The sequence below is a fragment of the Heteronotia binoei genome, chromosome 5, assembly GCF_032191835.1.
Source record: "Heteronotia binoei isolate CCM8104 ecotype False Entrance Well chromosome 5, APGP_CSIRO_Hbin_v1, whole genome shotgun sequence".
NCBI lineage: Eukaryota > Metazoa > Chordata > Lepidosauria > Squamata > Gekkonidae > Heteronotia > Heteronotia binoei.
The window spans coordinates 8,240,025-8,262,457 of NC_083227.1; the positions used below are offsets into that span (position 1 = coordinate 8,240,025).

A 22,433-nucleotide genomic window follows, 5' to 3' on the forward strand; every position below is an offset into this window, starting at 1 on the left:
TAAGCATTCAAAAGGTTTGTCCCCTGTGTGGGTTTTCTGATGACGCTGAAGACTGCCACTTGCACTAAATCTCTTTCCACACTCTGAGCATTCAAAGGGCTTCTGCCCTGTATGAGTTCTCTGATGATATTAGAGATGGCCAGTCTGACTGTATCTCTTTCCAGTCTGAGCACTCGAAAAGTTTCTCCCCTGTGTGGGTTCTCTGATGACACTGGAGATAACTACTCATACTGAATCTCTTTCCACACTCTTAGCATTCAAGAGGCTTCTCCCCTGTGTGGGTTCTCTAATGATATTGAAGATGGCTACTCATACTGAATCTCTTTCCACATTCTGAACATTGAAAAGGTTTCTCCGATGATATTGAAGATTGCCACCATTACTGAATCTCTTTCCACAGTCTGAGCATTCAAAAGGCTTCTTCCTGTCGGTGTAGAGATTAGCAGATTTGTGCTGCCAGTGTTTGCCTCTGCCAATTCACTCCTGATGTGTAATAGTTGAACACAGCCAACACCACACTGTGCTCTTAAACTATGTACAGGATTTATTATTTACAGAATATATAGCTCTCCAACATAACTCTACACCAGACAATCATAATATTGAGAAGAGAACAGTGGGTACAGCATAGACACAGTTATATACAGTAGCTGTTAATTGCTGGACCAATGAGTGAATAGTGCTTAGTCATTCTGAGTCAGCTTGCACTCTTCACCTGATGATCTCATACATCTGGCCAGAACCAGTTCTCATCTGCCAGATCATCTACAGTCCATCTACTCGACAGCAGCTGTCAGATCTGTTAGCACTGCCACATGCCTTACCGGCATTATTTTCTATGCCAACATTCCCGTGTGGGTTCTATGATGACACTGAAGACTGCCACTCGTACTAAGTCTCTTTCCGCACTCCAAGCATTCAAAAGGCTTCTCCCCTGCGTGAGTTCAATGATGGTATTGAAGATAACAACACTTACTGAATCTCTTTACAAACTCTCTGAGCATTCAAAAGGCTTCTCCCGTGTGGGTTCTCCGATGCTGTTGAAGACTGCCACTCCGACAGAATGTCTTTCTACACTCTGAGCATTCAAAAGGCTTCTTCCCTGTGTAGGTTCTCTGATGCAGTTGAAGATGGCCACTCTGACTGAATCTCTTTCCACACTCTGAGCATTCAAAAGGCTTCTCCCCTGTGTGGGTCCTCTGATGCATTTGAAGACCGCCACTCTGATTGAATCTCTTTCCACACGCTGAGCATTCAAAAGGCTTCTCCCCAGTGTGGGTCCTCTGATGCATTTGAAGACTGCCGCTCGTACTGAATCTCTTTCCACACTTTGAGCATTCAAAAGGCTTCTCCCCAGTGTGGGTCCTCTGATGCATTTGAAGACTGCCGCTCATACTGAATCTCTTTCCACACTCAGAGCATTCAAAAGGCTTCTCCCCAGTGTGGGTCCTCTGATGGATTTGAAGACTGCCGCTCGTACTGAATCTCTTTCCACACCTCGAGCATTCAAAAGGCTTCTCCCCTGTGTGCGTTCTCTGATGCCTTTGAAGGCTGCCACTCATACTGAATCTCTTTCCACACTCTGAGCATTCAAAAGGCTTATCCCCTGTGTGGGTCTTCTGATGCATTTGAAGACTGCCACTCATACTGAATCTCCTTCCACACTCTGAGCATTCAAAAGGCTTCTCCCCTGTGTGGGTCCTCTGATGCCTTTGAAGATTGCCACTCCACATGAATCCCTTTCCACACTCTGAGCATTCAAAAGGCTTCTCACCTGTGTGGGTTCTCTGATGCTTTTGAAGACTGCCACTCATGCTAAATCTTTTTCCACACTCCAAGCATTCAAAAGGCTTCTCCCCTGTGTGCGTCATCTGATGCATTTGAAGACTGCCACTCCGACTGAATCTCTTTCCACACTCTGAGCATTCAAAAGGCTTATCCCCTGTGTGCGTCATCTGATGCATTTGAAGATGGCCACTCCGACTGAATCTCTTTCCACACTCTGAGCATTCAAAAGGCTTCTCCCCTGTGTGGGTCCTCTGATGCATTTGAAGACTGCTGTTCGTACTAAGTCTCTTTCCACACTCTGAGCATTCAAAAGGCTTCTCCCCTGTGTGGGTCCTCTGATGCATTTGAAGACTGCTGTTCGTACGAAGTCTCTTTCCACACTCTGAGCATTCAAAAGGCTTCTCCCCTGTGTGGGTCCTCTGATGCAGTTGAAGGTTGCCACTCTGACTGAATCTCTTTCCACACTCTGAGCATTCAAAAGGCTTCTCTCCTGTGTGGGTCCTCTGATGATGTTGAAGACTGCGACTCCGACTGAATCTCTTTCCACATTCTGAGCATTCAAAAGGCTTCTCCCCTGTGTGGGTTCTCTGATGCTCTCGAAGACTGCGACTCCGACTGAATCTCTTTCCACAATCTGAGCATTCAAAAGGCTTCTTCCCTGTGTGGGTTTTCTGATGCTGTTGAAGATTGCCACTGAGACTGAATTTATTTCTGGTCCCTGAGTATTCAGGAGGTTTCTCCTCTCTCTTTATTCTTTGGTGCACAAGAAGCTGTGATCTATTTCTTAAATTCTTTCTGCGCTGAATGGATTTACTTGCTTTCATTTCCCTGTGCTTTGGAAAATGTATATTCCTCTCTTTTCCATCACACTTCTCAGCCATACAGCCACCTTTCTTACTCTTTATTCTGCTTTGATTCCTGACATTTTTGTTCAAGTCTTCATTTTCAACTCCATCCTGCATTTCCTGATGACGTTTCTCATCCTCCTCATTCCTCTGATCATCCTTTGCTGGAATAAAGAGAGAGATCTTGTTAGCAGTTGGGAAGGCTGGTATGATCCAAAGGCATCTTTGTGACTGCAGGAGGAAAGGATTAGTGGCCCTTGGGCTTCATCCTGCTGGACTGATCTTAACCCCTTCACCCCCCCCCCCCTAGAATATCTAGTATTTAAGGATATCTCCCCCACCCATTTAGAACTTCAGCTGAACTTGTGCCAGAAGGATCTTCCGAGGCTCCAGATTAAGGCCTCCCTCCCTCCTTACCCACCAGCCTGTAGGATTGTACCAATCCAAATGTTGCTCTGAAGGGTATCAGGAATCTCCTATGGTTATTCCTGGCCTGTTCTCTTGACATAACAGTGGTCACTCACCCTGAACCAGCTCATTTGGGAAGGAAATATGCTCTTGGGATCCTCTAGAAGAAATCTGCAACATTTCTTCGAATGCAAGCCCGTTCTCTTTCTCCACAATAGTTTCTCTTATACTTCTGGCTTCTTTCCAGAGAGAGAGAGGGAGACAGAGAGAGAGAAAGTGATCATTCTTAACATGGGGAAGGAAAGAAATAAAAAACTAAAATTTCTTTTTGAAGGTCAGCACCACAGTCTAGACCAAAGCCCGTAATCTGAACCAATATATGTGGAATGGATCTGTGAGGCAAAGAATCCTAGTTCTCCAAAGCGTTACAGAGATTATTAAGTGGTCTCATGTGTCTTGTGAGTGTTCATAATTTCAGTCTGCCTGCAGCTAACATCATCAATTTTTTTAAGGCCAGATCCCAGAATGTGGTCTTTGGGTAATTGTGAGAACCTGTATCCAGTTCTGCAAGCAGGAGGGGGAGGGGATGAGGATGCTGCTGACATCCTCTGGAAAGTTCCATCCAGCAGGACCCTTAATTGGATCCTTAGTGCCAGTTGACCCTAAAGAGGCAGAAACTATAATATGGGAATAGAGGAGAGGGAAGCCGGGCTAACTGTATGCTTGTGCCAGGCTAGTACACCTTGAGATTTTCTTGATGCATCATGATGAATAGTTCTCCCCAGAATAACTTAGGCTACAGTTGGAATTCTTATGCTGCAACAAGAGGTGCCATCTTAGTACTTTAAGTATTTTTGTTAGAACTGCTAGCTTTTCTTCCGTTTCTGTTGCTGAGCTGCAGAATCTGTGTTGCTTAGTGATCTCTGATATTAAACCCGTCATAAATCTTAATAAAATATTTTAAAAGGGGTCTACTTTGCTTGTGTGAACCCAGTGAGTTGGTGTGCTTCTAGGATTGTAACAGAGGCTAGATGGCCATCATCAGACCCCAATGCTGATTCTGTTAGGCGTATGGTGAGATGAAGGGCAGGAGGGGTTGCATCAGGGCTTAGTTCTCATGGCGCCTTCTTGCATGCCCAGGGAATGTGATTGCCACTTTGGGGTCAGAAAAGAACTTCCTCCAGGCCAGTTTAGCCAAGGTTGCTGGAGGGGGTTTTGCCATCTCCTGGCCATGCAGCAATTGCGAATTTCCTGCATTTTGCAGGGGGGTGGTTAGATGACCCTGGAGCTCAGTTCCAATTCTATGATTCTATGAAGACGTGAAGTTTCCTTATACTGGATCAGACCCTTGGAGTCGGTATTATCTACTCAGTCCAGCATCTGCTCTCCAGGGTCTCAGGCAGAGGTCTTTCCCATCACCTCCTACCTGATCCTTTTCTCTGGAGATGCTGCCAGGGTTTGAACTTGGAACCTTCTGCATGCCAAGCAGATGCTCTTCCACTGAGCCACAGCCCCTCCCCAAGTAGTGGGACAGGCCTCAAAATGGTGTATTGCTATTCAGTATTTGGATTCATTTCTCCTCACAATGGCAGCAATTTGGACCCTTGGCACCTAGGAAAGATCCTTACCCAGAAAGGCCACATTCTCATAGTTCTCCAGCATGACTTCCCTGTACAGAGCTCTTTGTCCCGAATCCAGCAGGGCCCATTCTGCCTCAGAGAAAGAGACAGACACCTCCTCAAAGGAAAAGGGACCCTGGAAGAAAAAGAAGATTCCCTCCTCTTCAGAGGTCACGCCAGGCAGAGATTACACACTGGGATGGAGTAGTCTGGGGCAGTATGGAAAGTAAGGCTTGGGATGGGTAAAGGGAACAGCATTCAGAGTATCTCTCGCATGCACCCCTTGTAGAAACTGCAAGAGGAAAAGCTCCCCTGAGAAAGGAGGAGGGACCCAAGCTGCGCCCCACATCTCTGTGCTCCACATCAAAAACTGGCTAATTAATAGTGAGTATAAATGGGCAGTCTTCACAGTGGAGGACGGTAAGCAGTGGGCTGCTGCAGGGCTCAGTACTGGGTCCCATGCTCTTTAACTTGTTCATTAATGATCAGGAGTTGGGAGTAAGCAGTGAACTGGCCAAGTTTGCAGATGACACTAAATTGTTCAGGGTGGTGAGAACCAGAGAGTATCCAAAGGGATCTGTTGAGCCTGGGTGAGTGGGCGTCCACGTGGCAGATGAGTTTCAATGTGGCCAAGTGCAAAGTAATGCACATTGGGGCCAAGAATCCCAGCTACAAATACAAGTTGATGGGGTGTGAACTGGCAGAGACTGACCAAGAGAGAGATCTCGGGATCGTGGTAGATAACGCACTGAAAATGTCAAGACTGTGCGATTGCAATAAAAAAGGCCAACGCCATGCTGGGAATTATTAGGAAGGGAACTGAAAACAAATCAGCCAGTATCATAATGCCCCTGTATAAATTCATCGTGCGGTCTCAATTGGAATACTGTGTACAATTCTGGTCACCACACCTCAAAAAGGATATTAAACCATTGGAAAACGTGCAGAAAAGGGCAACTAGAATGATTAAAGGTTTGGAACACTTTTCCTATGAAGAAAGGTTAAAATGCTTGGGGCTCTTTAGCTTGGAGAAACGTTGACTGCAGGGTGACGTGATAAGAGGTTTACAAGATTATGCATGGGATGGAGAAAGTAGAGAAAGAAGTACTTTTCTCCCTTTCTCACAATACAAGAACTCGTGGGCATTCCATGACATTACTGAGCAGTCAGGTTAAAACGGATAAAAGGAAGTACTTCTTCACCCAAAGAGTGATTAACATGTGTAATTCACTGCCACAGGAGGTGGCAGCGGCTACAAGTATACACAGCTTCAAGAAGGGGTTAGATAAAAATATGGAGCAGAGGTCCATCAGTGGCTATTAGTCACAGTGTGTGTGTGTGTGTGTGTATATATATATATATGTGTGTGTGTGTGTGTTTGTGTATATGTATGTGTGTGTGAAATATATATATACACACACATATATTGGCCATTGTGTGACACAGTGTTGAACTGGATGGGCCATTGGCCTGATCCAACATGGCTTCTCTTATGTTCTCTTACCTGGATTGGAGGGGGAGCAGCTGCTTCCACACCTCTGAACAGATGATGGCTCAACAGCATCTCTTCGTTGCCTTTTCCTGAGACAAGAGAGAAAGGAAGGAAGGGCGATTGATTGTTTCTTTCCTGCTTCACACACTTCCTTCCCAGGGGAGTGAAACACTGCCCTATGTACACTCAACACATTTTAAAACACTTTTTTTTATAAATTCAGGGGGAGGCAGAAGAGAAGCACCAGGGACCTCTAAGCCTCAGGGGTCATAAATTCTGCCAACGTATTTCGGATTTCTGTGAGACTTATGTCTTCTGTGTGGGGAGGGAAAAGGGGTGGTAGAAATGCTATAGCATGAAACATCACTGTCACATTGGACCAGACATGAATCCAGCAGCTCTGGAGACTTGAGAGTCATATGAATGAGCTTTCAGAGCATCTCTGGGCACGCTAACTTCACAAGCCAGGCTTTCAGCCAGATGCAACTTCAACATGGCATCATATCTGTCCCAGACCCCACCCCAGTCCGTCCGTAACCTGAACTCACTACCCATCTCATTCACAGGCTGCCTTAACTGCTTCCACGCACAATGAGTCCTTACCACAGGACAGGACATCTTGGGCACGCTCCACCATCTGCACCCTCTCCCCTTGCTCCAAGGAAGCTCCTTCCGCCTCAGGGACTGTAGCTTCCATCTTCACAGACGGTGCCCACATCTGAAACAATAGTAAGGGAGAAAGGTAAGAGAGAGAATGATCCTGCCCCACTCCCAGACTCTGCACCTGTCAGCAGACCTGGTGAGTTAGCCGGAAGGATGAGAAATTCCCTAGGAGAAGAGGCCGCTGAAGGAGGCTGATAAATCTCCCACATGGATGATTAACACTTTGGTAATGATATGGCACGGAAACAGTAGGATAAGGCCAAATATTATGGCTTGAATTGGTCATATCTGGAGGGAATCCTCTCCACACCAGTTCTGCCTGCCTCTTCTCCTTTGCCTGACTCAGGAGGAAACCTTCGGCCAGGGCCACTGCCTGGGAACTGGTCTCTGGCCCACATTCTCTGACCCAGCACTGCATTTCCTGGGACAGGAGAGTCAGGAACTGCTCCAGGATCACCAAGTCCAGGATCTGCTTCTTGGTGTGCCTCTCTGTCTTCAGCCATTGGTTGCAAAATCTATGCAGCTGGCTGCAAACCTCTTGGGGCCCATCAGCCTCATGGTAGCAGAACTAGTGGAAACTCTGACAACATACTTCTGAGGTCATGGTGTCCACAGCTCTTTCCCACTTCCAGGTTGGATGGGATGGGGGCCTTTCCTTACTCTTTTGCCCATTCCAGATCCTTCTGGGTCTCTTCCATCTCCTTCCCCTTCTCTTAGGTCAGAGGTGGCCAATGGTAGCTCTCCAGATGTTTTTTGCCTACAACTCCCATCAGCCTCAGCCAGCATGGCCAACGGCTGGGGCTGATGGAAGTTGTAGGCAAAAAACATCTGGAGAGCTACCGTTGGCCACCCCTGTCTTAGGTCACCTCTGTCTGTGAAAACTTCCTCTTATTCACTTGGTTATGATTTGAGGCTTCTCTCTGAGGGAATGGAGAGAGACAGACAGCAGTGTGTTAAAAAGCAAACAAAAAAGAATCAGCATACACAATTGAACACCAGACACCTTCACAGTGAGTTTGGCCCTGGTGTTTCTTGTGGTTTGCCAATCAGGTTAAATATTGTTTTTCTGGACTACAAACCAAGGTTTTTTATAAGTGCCTCCTTGATTCTTTGGGGAAATTTTGTGTGTCTCTGTTTGTCTCTTTAAGGATGTTACAAACTGTGGAGAGAAACCAATTTAAGCCTGTGTTTTTCGGGGAGCTGGCTGGAGGAGTCTGTTAAAATTGAGGCAGGCTTTGGCCTAGTCTCCTCCTCACTCCCCTCCTGTCTGGAATCAGCAATTCCGAGGAAGCACTCAGAGAGACCGGAAGTCTTTCAGGCCTGCCTCCCAAATGGCTGCAGAGGGGTAAACCAGTCCCCGGGCAGAAACTGCATTTTTATATAGCGGCAGGAAGTTTTTGTGTAGCAAGAACTCCTTTGCATATTAGACCACACCTCTTGATGTAGCCAATCCTCCAAGAGCTTACAGGGCTCTAAGTTCAGCCCCCCCAGAAGCTCCAGGAGGATTGGCTACATCAGGGTGGGTGGGGCCTAATATGCAAAGGAGTTCCTGTATAGGGGATTTTGGGCAAGAAGACCCCAGTTAGTTTGCAACAGTCCCAGGTAGGGTTGCCAATCCCCAGGTGGGGGCAGGGGATCCGTCGTGTTTGGAGGCCCTCCCCTCCGCTTCAGGGTCATCAGAAAGCAGGGGAGGGGAGGGAAATGTCTGCTGGGTGCTCCATGATCCCCTATGGGAGACAGATTTCCTTAGGGTGCAATGAATAATTGATCTGCAGGTACCTGGGGTTCTGCAGGGGCTGTTTTCTGAGACAGAGGCACCAAATTTTCCGGATAGCATCCAGTCCCTCTCCTCAAAATACCTTCCAAGGTTCAAAAAGATTTGACCAGGGGGTCCAATTCTATGAGCCCTCAAAGAAGGTGCCCCCATGCTTTCTTATTTACAATGGAGGGAAGGCATTTAAAAGGTGTGTAAGTTCCTTTAAATACGACGGCCAGAACTACCCTTGGAGTTCAGCTGTGCTTGTCACACCCTTGCTCCTGGCTCCACCCCCAAAGTCCCCAGATATTTCTTGAAATGGACTTGGCAACCCTACTCCCAGGAAGGGTCAGCTGGGGCTTGCAAGAGGCCGAGCTCTTCTCCTCGGGCCAGAGGGAGTGGCCGTCTTAGAGGATACGAAGGACTCTCCAACGGAGACTAACTAAAGGGCCTGCCCTGCATGTCATCCAGTTAGGACAAGTATAAAAACAGAGAGAAAAGGAGCATTTCCCCCCCTACTTTGATTTGTTTCTTCCGTCCGCTTTCTGAAATGCCTCTAAATAGTTATATAGACTGCAAATAAATATTCTGATTGTTACAATCTTGATTCCCTCTGCACCACCTGGTTCCCCCAACCGCTGAGAATGCTAGCAGCAGGTTGTGGGATCCCTAGGGTGGAGAGAACTGGTGGAACAGCTGGTTGCCAATTCTCCAGAAGAGCCCCAAAGGTCCCTCGGAAGCCCCGAGAAGGGTTTCTAATGAGGCCAGAGGGAGGTTAGGAGGCTGCCCCACCTAACCAGAGCCCCAGACGGGGACAATGAGGCAGTGATACACTGAGGTAGCGGAGTGGAACGGCCCCTTCAGGTCAGCATGCCGGGAAGGGGTGGGCAGGGCCAGGGACAGCTAGCAGACGCAGGCCTGGTCCACCACCCAAGCTTAGCCTCTCATTACGTTGGCTCAGTCGGTCCTTGGGGCTAATTCTTAAGGTAGCCCCAAAAGCCACAAAAGGGACTGGTGACCCCTTTACCATTCTCCGCATCTCTTCAACAGGCCTGAAGTGTGAGGGAAGGGCTCTCTCCTACCACCCAGCAGAGGGGAAGGGGCAGGAATGTAACTGTGGGAAATAAAAGACCAGGAGAGAAAGGCAGACGGGCTTTGGAGGAGATTTGACTGGGGAAAAAGCTGAGGCACCAAAACACTCCCTCTGGGCATTTGATGTGGGGTAGCTGTGTGAATTCCTCTGGCTTCCACCTGTGCTCAACTCTGCCAGAATATTTGTCAATAAAGCCAATAATAGGAAGAAACCAGAAGGCTCCAGAACTTTCTCCTTCCAAGGGGAACCAACCCAGCTGAACAGGATCCCTTGGCGCTTCTTACCCCATGAAGAAGCAGGATAGCCCAGGCAAGACTGATCTCCTCAGATCTTGGAAGCTAAACAGGGTTGACGCTGGCAAGTGCTTGGATGGGAGACCACCTTGGAATGCCAGAAGTTGGGAGGCGGGGGCAGGCTTTATTCAGCCGCCTCCCTGAATATTCTCCAGGTCCCCAGTATGCGCGCACACACAAACACACACATATAAATACAACCCTCCCCCACAAAAGATGCATGGAATACACCAGAGGATAATCATCGTTTTCTCCTGGCCCCGTATTCCAGCTCACCCTGAAAGAAGGACCATTTTACAGGGAAAAGCCTGTTTGGAAAAAAGCCCAAGCCCTGAGCACCTTTGTGTGGCTGAGAAACATCCCAATGGTGCCCTACTGGAGATGGTAGATGGGGAGGGGGGGGGGCAGGTAACCAGCCGAAATACTCAACATTGAGGCCAGCCAATCAGCATGAATAATCCATCGTATTTGATCCTGTCTGGGACTCCTTTCTGGGCCTCCTAACCCACAAAGGAAGGATTTGGAGAGCAGCTGCCAGTCTGAGTAGACAATACTGACTTTGATGGACCAAGGGTCTGATTCAGTATAAGGTAGCTTCATATCTTCATACCTGTCAGGGGAGCTGCCTCATGATGAGATTGGTGGGCCTTAGTAGTGTTTCCATGAGCACAGGTGGTGTTGCTAGGCTCTCTGCACCTTGGCAACAGAGTCCTCTCCTCTGCTGGGGGGGGGGGGCCTTGGACACTGGCTGGCAGCCCCGGCCCCACATCAGGGTGCTTAGGATGGGGCTGCAGCTGACTCCAGCGCAGGCCGGATTCTCCTGCCTCACGCCCCTCTCTCGCTCATCCCGCTTCCCAAAGGGCCTGCTTTGGTGAGTTTCCAGAATTTTTTAAAAAGAAAATTTGTACTTTTTTTTTTTTGTACAGAAAAGCAGAATTATCACCCGCCCCCAACAAACTCCACTTTCATATTAGAGGCAAAACTACTGCCTAGCACAGTTGCCAACCTCCAGTGGGGCCTGAAGTTCTCCCAGAATTGCAACCAACCTCCATCGGGCAGAGATCAGCTCCCTGGGAGAAAATGGCTGCACGGGAGGGAGGACTCTGAGGCCTTCTTCCCATCTCACATCCACCCCGCTCCACACAGACAACATCCAGGAATTTGCCATTCAGGAGCTGGCCACCGTCTGACAGCCACGGCTTGGCTTGATCCCCGCCTACCCCCCCTAGAAGCTCATTCCTCTCCACCTCATCCATCACTTACTTTTAAGCAAACCTCCGGGGGAACCCCTCTTTTTTCTGCACCCCTCCCTGTTCTCTTTCCCCCTTGAGAAGCAAACCACATGCACAGCACAGCAAAGAAGGAAAGAGCCCCCAATCTTTTCCACCCTCCCCCCCCACACACTCTAGCTTGACTTTGTGGCGTTAACCCTTTCAGTGCTGCAGAGGAGTGCCAAATGTGTCCTCCTGTTCTCTCCTGGAGGACCCAGAATGTCGTCTTCATGCTGCTCAATGGGGCTCCTCGGGAGCAACTCTGCATGGGGTTGTATGCCCAGAGCATCCAGGAAAAGGAGGCTGAATCTGCATCCCTCCAGCTCGTTAGAATAAGAACTCGGTTGGGGGACGGGGGAGGAGGCGGTTTATAGACTGGCTCTTCAATAGACGAGGAAGCTTTTTTTTTTTTCTGTTGCCCCCTAGATCTCAAGTGCAGCCAGAAAGTGCCCCCTGGGAGTTTTGACAATATTTCTGGGAGGGAAAGGCCAGAGCCCGGCTCCACCACCCCCTTCATGGGCTTGCTGGGAATAAGCGCTGGGTTAGCATCCCGAGAGATAGGAGAAAGGGGAACAGTCCCTGCCTCAGGCTGCACAGGAAGCTTCCCCCCTCCCCCTACCTCTGCACCATCCCCTGCCGAGCTGCATCATTACAGAGCATTGGTCGGTGAGAGCAGCCAGGCTGAAGGGAAGCTCGGAAGCCTCTGTCATGTCTCTGCAGCTCAGAAAGGACTAAAGCAGCAGAGCTGTTTGCTAGAGAGGCTGAGCAAGAAGTGGGAGGGAGAGCTCTGTAGTTTTCCCCTTCCCAGGTCCCCTCCCCCCTGCAGAAAATCCCCACCAACTTAGCACAGCCCAGGTCTGGCATGCATGATCCCCGCCTTCCTCCCACAATCTTAAAGCTTATCTCTCCGCCCCCTTCATAAGGCTTACTTGTAAGTAAACCTCCCCAGGCTCCAGCTTCAGCTTCTCTGCAGCCTTCTCTTGCCCAGTCCGGAAGCAAACCCCTTCCCCTGCACATGCGTGCACAGCCAAGGAAGGCAAGCAAGAGCCCCTCCTCCTCTCCGACCTCCCCTCCTTGCATTTCTTGCTGGGCCTCTCTAGCCAATGGCTTTCTGGCGTTAACCCTTTCGGTGCTGCAGAGGAACGCAACCTGTGCCTTCCTGTCCTCTCCGGGAGGAGCCAGGCTGCCATCTACAGTGCTGCTCCATGGGGCTGCTCGGGAGTAACTCTGCATGGGGCTGCATGCCCGGAGGATGCAGGGAAAGGAGGCTGGAGCAGAATCCCTGCATCTCCTTGGAATAAAGACCGCAGAAGAACTGGGGTGGGGAGAGGAGAAAGGAAGCGGTTTTCTGTACCCCCCCCCCCAGTGCGGTGGGAGATGGGGGGGGGAGCCTGGAAGGCGGGGTTTGGGGGTAGGAGGGGATCAAAAGGGCTCTGATGCCGCCCTTTCCATTTCTGCAGGGGGGCTGATCTCTGCCGTCTGGAGATGCCCTGTTGTTAGAGCAGGTCTCCAGGCCCTCCCTGGAGGTTGGCAACCATGTCCCAATCGAGGTACAAATCCAGAGGCAGCCCCCCCCCCACCGCCTTTCCAAACCCCCCTGGGCCCTCCCGGGTGGGTCTCCAGCCCAGGCCCTGCAAGAAGCGCAATCCCAACGGTGCCCAAATGCTGCAAGGAAGCGCCAGCAAAGAGGAGGGGGAACCCCAATCCCCCCCCCCCCCGAACTAGACTGGGCTTCCCTTTGCTCTCCGAGCAAAGAAGGTGGAATCCCAAATCTCCCCCTCTCCTCTGCCAATGGGGACCTCCCCTTACTTGCCTGCGGCTTCCTGAGAGTTGCGGTGGGAAGGATCTTGTGGCTTCCTTCCTTCCTTCCTTCCTTCCTTCCTTCCTTCCTTCCTTCCTTCCTTCCTTCCTTCCTTCCTTCCTTCCTTCCTTCCTTCCTTCCTTCCTTCCTTCCTTCCGGAGTTTTTGCATTTTTATGTGCCTGTGTGCTTGTGTCCTTTGCAAGAGTTGTATGTTTCCGTTTCTCGGGTGGAAGAAAATATTCTGTCGTCTCATAGGCACAACTTAGGAGTTCTGTTTTGTTTTGTTTTTTTACCATTCTCTTCTCGTTTTGAATTGTTATTTTAACTGCTTAGGTCTTACCTAGGGTTGCCAGGTCCAATTCAATAAATACCTGGGGACTTTGGGGGTGGAGCCAGGAGACTTTGGGGGTGGAGCCAGCAGCAAGGTTGGGACAAGCATAATTGAACGCCAAAGGGAGTTCTGGCCATTTAAAGAGGACCACAAGACAGGGGCACCTTCTTCCGGGGCTCACGGCATTGGACCCCCTGGTCTAATCCTTTTGAAACTTGGAGGGTGTTTTGAGGAGAGGCATTGGATGCTATGCTGAAAATTTGGTGCTTCTACCTCAAAAAACAGCTCTCCCCCCCCCAGCCACGGATCAATTCTCCATTATACCCTATGGAAATTGGTCTCCATAGGGAGTAATAGAGTGCCCAGGAGACATCTCCCCCTCCTCGCTTTCTGATGACCCTGAAGCAGGGGGTAGGGGCTTCCAAACTGGGGGATCTGCTTCCCCCACCTGGGGATTGGCAACCCTAGCCTTACCAACTGTTTTAATCCATTCTCAGCTATACTTGTTACCAGTTGTTTAATGCGACTTGACTCTAACTAACCCTTGCTGGCTACTAACCCTCCTCCCACCCTCTTTCTACCTAGGTGTAAAGCTGGAGGAAGTTCCGTTCACTGTGCCTGAAGAAGCGTGCGTGCACACAGAAGATGATACCCAGAATCAGCTCTTGTTTTTCTCAGAGGGGCCCCTGGACTCAGACTTTCCCCTTCAATTATTGTTTGGCTGTATTTTCTTTATGACTAGCAGTTTCAACAGTTGTGTGTAAAGGTGAAAAACATGAAGAGCACATGGGGGGGGGGCTAACCCAGGGAGCATACGGGGCTATTGCCATGAGCATCATCTTCAGGGTTTGGTAGGGGGGGGGGCATAGACCACAATTTCTGGGGAGGGGGGAAGGGGCTGAGCCTGGTCCAGGCCTACACGGTTAGTAGTCTGTATTTGCTTAAATTTTTAATTATTTATACTTCCAAAGGCCATCAACAATTAACGATGTTGGTTTAAAAATATATAATTTTATTCACTCATCATAGTCTGACTCTCAAAGAAAGGGGACCTTCTGGGAGGAACGACGGCATGAACCCCTTCACGGTGACAATTTGTGGAAATGCTGACTCTGCTCACGACCTGAGTTCGATCCTGGTGGAAGCTGGGTTTTCAGGTAACTGGCTCGAGGTTGACTCAGCCTTCCATCCTTCCGAGGTCGGGAAAATGAGTCCCCAGCTTGCTGGGGGAAAAGCGTAGAGGACTGGGGAAGGCAATGGCAAACCACCCCATAAAAAGTCTGCCGTGAAAACGTTGTGAAAGCAACGTCACCCCAGAATTGGAAATGACTGGTGCTTGCATAGGGGACCTTTCCTTTTCCTTCATGTATGAAAGAAAATGCTCCCCCCCCCCATTTCCCACAACTTAGCCTGAGTGTGTGACTGAACCAAGGTCACATAGCGTGTTTTGTGGCTATTTAAACTTTGCTCTCCCCAATCTTAGACAAACACTTTTAACAACAACACCACTTATATACTGGATACACACCAGGAAATCTCCAAATGCCTCTCAGAATCCACAGTAAATTCTGGCATCTCAGATACCCTGACCTGAACTTTTGGGAGCCTTTGTTTGATATAAGTACAATCCAGGACAGCAGAATTGCCTCACTTGCCATATTTCATGAACCAGCTTTATCTACCACTCCACAATCATACATCCACTCAGAAACAATAGCTGAAAAGGCTATTCCCAGATATTCAGTTTCTTCTTCTCTAAAGCTGCCTCGTGGCACAGAGCGGTCAGCTGCAGTCCAAGTTCTGCTCATGATCTGAGTTTGATCCCAGCGGAAGCTGGGTTCAGGTAGTCGGCTAGAGGTTGATTCAGCCTTCCATCCTTCTGAGGTCAGTAAAATGAGTCCCCAGCTTGCTGGGGGTAAAGTGTAGATGACTGGGGAAGGCAAAGGCAAATCACCTTGTAAAAAAGTCTGCCAAGAAAATGTCAAGATGTGACGTCTCCAGTGTTCCCTGTAAGCTGAGTTAGCGTGAGCTAGCTTACAGATTTTTATCCTTCAGCTCACATATTTTTGTCTTAGCTCAGGAAAAACGGCCCCAGAGCACAATAATTTATGCAGTAGCTCACAACTTTAATGCCAGTAGTTCACAAAGTACAATTTTTGCTCACAAGACTCTGCAGCTTAAGAAAGCCTTTGATAATTTGAATTGGGACTTTATGTTTGCAGTAATGGAAAAGATAGAACTTGGAGAACATTTCATAAGAATGATAAAAGCAATATATGTGGAACAGCGAGCAAAGTTGTGTATAAATGCAGATCTTACAAAGGATATGATGATCAGAAAAGGTACAAGACAAGGTTGTCCGCTTTCACCATTGTTGTTTATAATGACTCTGGAAATTTTGCTGATGCAAATATTAGATGATAAAAAAATAGAAGGGCTGAAAATTAGAGGATTTACTTATAAATATAGAGCGTTTGCTGATGGTATAATGTTTATAACTGAAAATCCTATACAAGTAATACCTTTGCTGTTAGCCAAAATACAAGAATATGGAGAACTGGTGGGACTTTATGTTAATAAAGAAAAATCGAAAATTTTATGTAAAAACATGCAAGTAAATAAACAAAAGGAATTGCAGAGACTGACGAGATGTGAAGTTACTCCTAAAGTAAAGTATTTGGGCTTGGAGATAACAATGAGGAATATTGATTTGTTCAAAAATAACTATGAAAAGCTATGGCATAAGATGATGAAGATATGTCATTGCTGGGCAGAATAGCTGCAATTAAGATGAATATTCTGCCGAGAATAATGTATTTGTTTCAAACCATTCCGATTGTGAAAGATAGAAAACAATTTAATAAATGGCAAAGGAAGATTTCAGAATTTGTATGGCCTGGGAAGAAACCAAGGATTAAAATGAAAATTTTAACAGATGCTAAAGAGAGAGGAGGATTCCAGCTACCAGATTTAAGACTGTATCATGATGCAGTTTGCTTAGTATGGATAAAAGACTGGGTGACGCTGTTGAATAAAAAACTTTTAATGCTGGAAGCTCACGGAAATAAATTCGGCTGGCATATGTATTATGGGAAGAAAAAGATGGGTGGGTTTTTTTCCTCACCATTATATCAGAAATAATTTGTTAAATACATGGATGAAGTACAAGAAATATGGTGATGAGAGAAAGCCATTATGGATAGTGCCAGCAGAAGTAATAAAAATAACAGCTGAAACCAGTGAAGAGAGAGGGTTGTCATACAATCAATTACTAAAAATACAAAGTGGCAAAATAGAATTGAAAACTGCTGAGGAGTTGAATAAAAAATATGATTGGTTTCAAATGCAACAAATAAAAAGCCTGGTGGAGAATGATATCAAAACTGAAAGAATAAGACGTGAGCAAACAGAAATGGGAAAAGTTCTGCTTGGAGATAATAAAAAATTAATTTCAAAAATATATAAGTTACTGTTAAAATGGTCTACGGAAGATGAGGTAGTAAAATCTCAAATGATTAAGTGGGCAATCAATGTAAATAAAGAAATACAGATGGATACATAAATTTATATATATAAATTTTTGGCCACTGTGTGACACAGAGTGTTGGACTAGATGGGCCATTGGCCTGATCCAACATGGCTTCTCTTATGTTCTTAGTATCTTTGGAAGAACTCTATGAAATTATCAACATGTCAGACTATAAAAGAAAATTGTTTTAAGATGATGTATAGGTGGTATATGACTCCTAAAAAATTGGCAAAGATGAATAAAAAGATGCCAGACAGATGTTGGAAATGTAGAAGACATGAAGGTTCTTTTTACCATATGTGGTGGACTTGTGAAAGAGCAAAAAAGTTTTGGCAGATGATTCAACAAGAAATTTCAAGGATCTTGGGATATGAATTCAAGAAAGTAGCAGAGACTTTCTTATTGGGATTACAAATGAAAAAATTTCCAAAAGAAGATAGAACTTTGATCTGGTACTTGCTTTCAGCGGCTAGGACATTGTATGCGCAGTTATGGGAGCAAGAAAAAATACCAGAAAAATGGGATTGGATTGTAAAAGTTATAACATGGAGTGAGATGGATAAACTAACAAGAATCTTAAGAGACTATGATTTGGAAGTGTATAAAAAGGAGTGGAAAAAGTTTAGATGTTATGTAGAAGAAGAATGGAATAAAACGATATTGGACAATTTTTTAATAATGTTCAAGTATTAGAAAAAAGTAGAATATGAATATAGGTTCTTATGGTTTAAGGGTACCTTTAAATGTTAGTATTTTAAGTATATAACTTCGGCGGGAGTCAAGTAACGGGGGGAGGGGGGACTAGAAAATAGCATATGGGATAGATAATAAGAAGGTATTAATGGATATTGTTACCATATGTTATCAATAAAATTGTGTTTTACACAAGACTCTGCAGCTTAGAGGGAACATTGGACGTCACCCCAGGGGCAGCAGATTGAGGCTGGGCAAAAGGAAATACTCCTTTAAACAGCAAGTGATTAAAACATGGAATTTGCTGCCAGAGGATGTAGTGACGGCCACAGCCACAGAAAGCTTTAAAGCTTTCACACACTGACCTAATTCCCAATTTATGCTTCTAGCTTGAGAGCAATACAGATGCTTAAGGTGCTAAAGAGCTTAGAACTCTTAATGCCGATTTCATGAGAGCTACTGCAGCCAAAATCATAAAGAGGGTCAGCCCAAAGATAATCCTGCCACACCTTCCCTCTCATTGGGCCCTCTGAGAAGACAGCTGCCACTGTGGTAAGGGAGACTGATGGGCCAAGAGCTCATCAGCAAGATCATTTTGGGGGGAAAGGAATGGTCTCATTCATTGGGATCGTGTCCCTGTGTCACAAAACCTCCCCTGAAACTACTCATGAGTTCACCTGTGGTGGACCTAGGGCAGGACATGGAGCATTCCAAATGTTCTACGCGTGTGTTTTCTGATGCTCTTGAAGATTCCTGCTCCCGTTTGTGTCCTCTGATGCTTTGCAGGACTGTCATTTACATTGAATCTCCTTCCACACTGAGCATTCAAAAGGGTTTTCCCTTATTTATGTTCTCCGATACTCTTGCAGACTTCCCCTCTTCCTAAATCTCTTTCCACACTGAGCATTCAAAAGGTTCTACATGTGTGTTTTCTGATGCTTTTGGAGATTCGCCCTCTCACTGAACCTCTTTCCACACTCATGTGGAAAGACCGCCCTCTTCAGACAGGCGTTTACTAATGATTGTATTAATGTTTATGGCTAGATAAATAATACTTACCGCCACTGTTAGCTTAGGAATGTTTTAATTACTGATTGGTTTTAATGTGTTTTTAATGTTTTATTATTGTATTGTTCATTTTAAATGTTGTAAGCCGCCCTGAGCCTGCTTCGGCGGGGGAGGGCGGGATATAAATAAAATTTTACATTACATTACATTACATTACTCAGAGCATTCAAAGGGTTTCTTCCCTGTGTGGGTTCTCTGATGCTTTAGAAGACTGCCACTCACACTGAATCCCCTTCCACACTCCGAACATTCAAAAGGTTTCTCCCCTGTGTGGGTTCTCTGATGCTCTTGAAGACTCCCTCTCTCCCTGAATCTCTTTCCACACTTTGCGCATTCAAAAGGTATCTCCCCTGTGTGGGTTCTTTGATGCCTTTGAAGATGGCCACTCTGACTGAATCTCCTTCCACACTCTGAGCATTCAAAAGGTTTCTCTCCTGTGTGGATTCTCTGATGTTCTTCAAGATGGCCATTTTGTCTGAATCTCTTCCCACACTCTGAGCATTCAAAAGGTTTCTCCCCTGTGTGGGTTCTCTGATGCTTTCGAAGATGGCCACTCTGACTGAATCTCTTCCCACACTCTGAGCATTCAAAAGGCTTGTCCCCTGTGTGGGTTCTATGATGCTTTTGAAGATGGCCACTCTGACGGAATCTCTTTCCACACTCTGAGCATTCATAAGGCTTCTCCCCTGTGTGTGTCCTCTGATGATACTGAAGGTGGCCACTATGACTGAATCCTTTTCCACACACTGAGCATTCAAGAGGCTTCTCTCCTGTGTGGGTTCTCTGATGCTTTTGAAGACTGTCACTCCGACTGAATCCCTTTCCACACTCTGAGCATTCAAAAGGCCTCTCCCCTGTGTGGGTTCTCTGATGATATTGAAGATGGCCACTCTGACTAAATCTCTTTCCACACTCTGAGCACTCAAAAGATTTCTCCCCTGTGTGGGTTCTGCGATGCAGCTGAAGACTGCCAGACCAACTGAATCTTTTCCCACACTCTGAACATTCAAAAGGTTTCTTCCCTGCATGAATTGTCTGATGATATTTAAAACAGGCACTCTGAGTAAATCTTTTCTCACACTCTAAGCATTCAAAAGACTTCTCCCCTGTGTGGGTTCTCTGATGATGTTGAAGACTGCCCCTCTGACTGAATGTCTTCCCACACTCTGAACATTCAAAAGGTTTCTCCCCTGTGTGGGTTCTTCGATGCAGTTTAAGATTTCGACTTGTACTGAATCTCCTTCTGCACTCTGAGCACTCAAGAGGCTTCTCCCCTGTGTGGGTTCTTTGGTGCTCCTGAAGATTGAAACTCTGACTGAATTTCTTTCCACACTCTGAGCACTCAAAAGGTTTTTCACCGGTGTGGGTTCTTTGATGCAGTTTAAGATTGCGACTTGTACTGAATTTCTTTCCGCACTCTGAGCATTCAAAAGTCTTCTCCCCTGTGTGGGTTCTCTGATGATGTTGAAGACTGCCCCTCTGACTGAATGTCTTCCCACACTCTGAACATTCAAAAGGTTTCTCCCCTGTGTGGGTTCTTCGATGCAGTTTAAGATTTCGACTTGTACTGAATCTCCTTCTGCACTCTGAGCACTCAAAAGGCTTCTCCCCTGTGTGGGTTCTTTGGTGCTCCTGAAGATTGAAACTCTGACTGAATTTCTTTCCACACTCTGAGCACTCAAAAGGTTTTTCACCGGTGTGGGTTCTTTGATGCAGTTTAAGATTGCGACTTGTACTGAATTTCTTTCCGCACTCTGAGCACTCAAAAGGTTTCTCCCCTGTGTGGGTTCTTCGATGCAGTTTGAGGTGGCCACTCTGGCTGAATCTCTTTCCACACTCTGAGCATTCATAAGGTTTCTCATCAGTGTGGGTTCTTCGATGCAGTTTAAGATTGTCACTCCTACTAAATTTCTTTCCACACTCTGAGCACTGAAAAGATTTCTCCCCTGTATGGGTTCGCTGATGCTTTTGAAGATGGTCATTCATACTGAATCTCTTTCCACACTCTAAGCATTCAAAGGGCTTATCCCCTGTGTGGGTTCTCTGATGCGATTGAAGATGGCCGCTCCGGCTGAATCTCTTCCCACACTCTGAGCATTCATAAGGTTTTTCCCCTGTGTGGGTTCTGAAATGCAGTTGAAGATTTTCACTTCTACTAAATCTCTTTCCACACTCTGAGCACTCAAAAGGTTTCTCTCCTGTGTGGGTTCTTCGATGCTCTTCAAGTTTGCCACTCCAACTGAATCTCTTTCCACATTTTGAGCATTCAAAAGGTTTTTCTGCGGTGTGGGTTTTTTGGTGCAGCTGAAGAGTGCTTCTCTGCCTGAATTTATTTCTCATCTCTGAGTATTCAGAAGGTTTCTCCTCTCTGCTTATTCTTTGATGCATAAGAAGCTGTGATCTCTTTCTGAAATACTGTCCACACTGTATGGATTTACTTGCTTTCATTTTCCTGTGCTTTGGAAAATGTACATTCCGCTTTCTTTCATCACACTTCTCAACGATTCCACTGACTTTTTTTCTCTTAGGTATTCCCCGATTCCTGACATTTTCATTCAAGTCTTCATTGTCAATTCTATTTGTCATGTGCTGATGACGTTCTTCACCCTCCTCATTCCTCTGATCATCCTCTGCTGGAATAAAGAGCGAGAAAAATCATGTTAGCACTTGGGAAGGCTGGTAAGATCCAACATCTATATGACTACAGGAGGAACAAACTGACAGCCCTTTGGCCTCCTAAGAACATAAGAGAAGCCATGTTGGATCAGGCCAATGGCCCATCCAGTCCAACACTCTGTGTCACACAGTGGCTAAATAAACCAGGTGCCATCAGGAGGCCCATCAGTGGGGCCAGGGCACTAGAAGCCCTCCCACTGTGCCCCCTTCAAGCACCAAGAATACAGAGCATCACTGCCCCAGACAAAGAGTTCCAACAATACACTGTGACTAATAGCCACTGATGGACCTCAGATTGGCTGATCTTTCCCCAAGAATACCTCATATTTAAGGATGCCTCCTCCACCTGCAAAGAACCTCAGCTGAACTGTTGCCCAGAAGGAGCTTCTTCAGGCACCCAGAAGGCCTCCCTCCCTCATTACCCTGTGGCCTCTAGGATTGTACCAAACCAAATGTTGCTCAGAAGTTAATCAAGAATCCCCTATGGTTATTCCTGAGCTTTCCCCCTGACATAACAATGATGGATACTCACTCTCAGCCAGCTCATTTGGAAAGGAAACAATGTCTTGCGATTCTCTAGATGAATTCTCCAGTCTTTCTTCGAATGCAAGGTCGTTCTCTGTCTCCACCATAGTCTTTCTTTTACTTCTGGTTTCTTTTGCAGAGAGAGAGGGAGACAAATAGGGGAGAAGTGATCATTCTTACATGGGGAAAGATAACAAATGGAAGGCTAAAAATTCTTCTGGAAAGATGGCACCATGGTCAACATGGAAACCCAGATCTGAACCAGGATAAGGGGAAAGGATCTGTGAGGCAAAGGACCCAAGTTCCCCTAAGGGTTACAGGGATTACTAAGTGGCCTGCTGCAACCCATGGGTGTTCATAATTTCAGTCTCCCTGCAGATAACATCATCATTTTTTCCCGGGCCAGTTTGCAGAACGTAAGAACATAAGAGAAGCCATGTTGGGTCAGGCCAATGGGCCCATCCAGTCCAACACTCTGTGTCACATAAGAACATAAGAGAAGCCATGTTGGGTCAGGCCAATGGGCCCATCCAGTCCAACACTCTGTGTCACATAAGAACATAAGAGAAGCCATGTTGAGT

The 22,433-nt window shown here is 46.6% G+C and overlaps 2 protein-coding genes across 2 annotated transcripts; both read right to left on the reverse strand.

The window, feature by feature from the left end:
- Positions 1-526: 526 nt before the first annotated feature.
- On the reverse strand, positions 527-7,419 carry LOC132571627 (zinc finger protein OZF-like). The gene is made up of 4 exons (XM_060238425.1): positions 7,408-7,419; positions 6,756-6,870; positions 6,165-6,241; positions 527-2,453 (listed from the first exon to the last, which is right to left on the reverse strand). Exons 1-4 carry the CDS (start codon positions 7,417-7,419, stop codon positions 1,005-1,007), a joined length of 1,653 nt encoding a protein of 550 aa, XP_060094408.1. The 3' UTR covers positions 527-1,004.
- An 11,403-nt stretch (positions 7,420-18,822) lies between these two features.
- LOC132571628 (oocyte zinc finger protein XlCOF6-like) lies at positions 18,823-21,959 on the reverse strand (the record flags this gene model as incomplete). Its single annotated transcript, XM_060238426.1, has 4 exons — positions 21,860-21,959; positions 21,124-21,284; positions 19,731-20,898; positions 18,823-19,673 (listed from the first exon to the last, which is right to left on the reverse strand). Coding segments are annotated over exons 1-4 (2,280 nt in total), but the record flags the coding sequence as incomplete, so codon positions are not given.
- Positions 21,960-22,433: the final 474 nt, after the last annotated feature.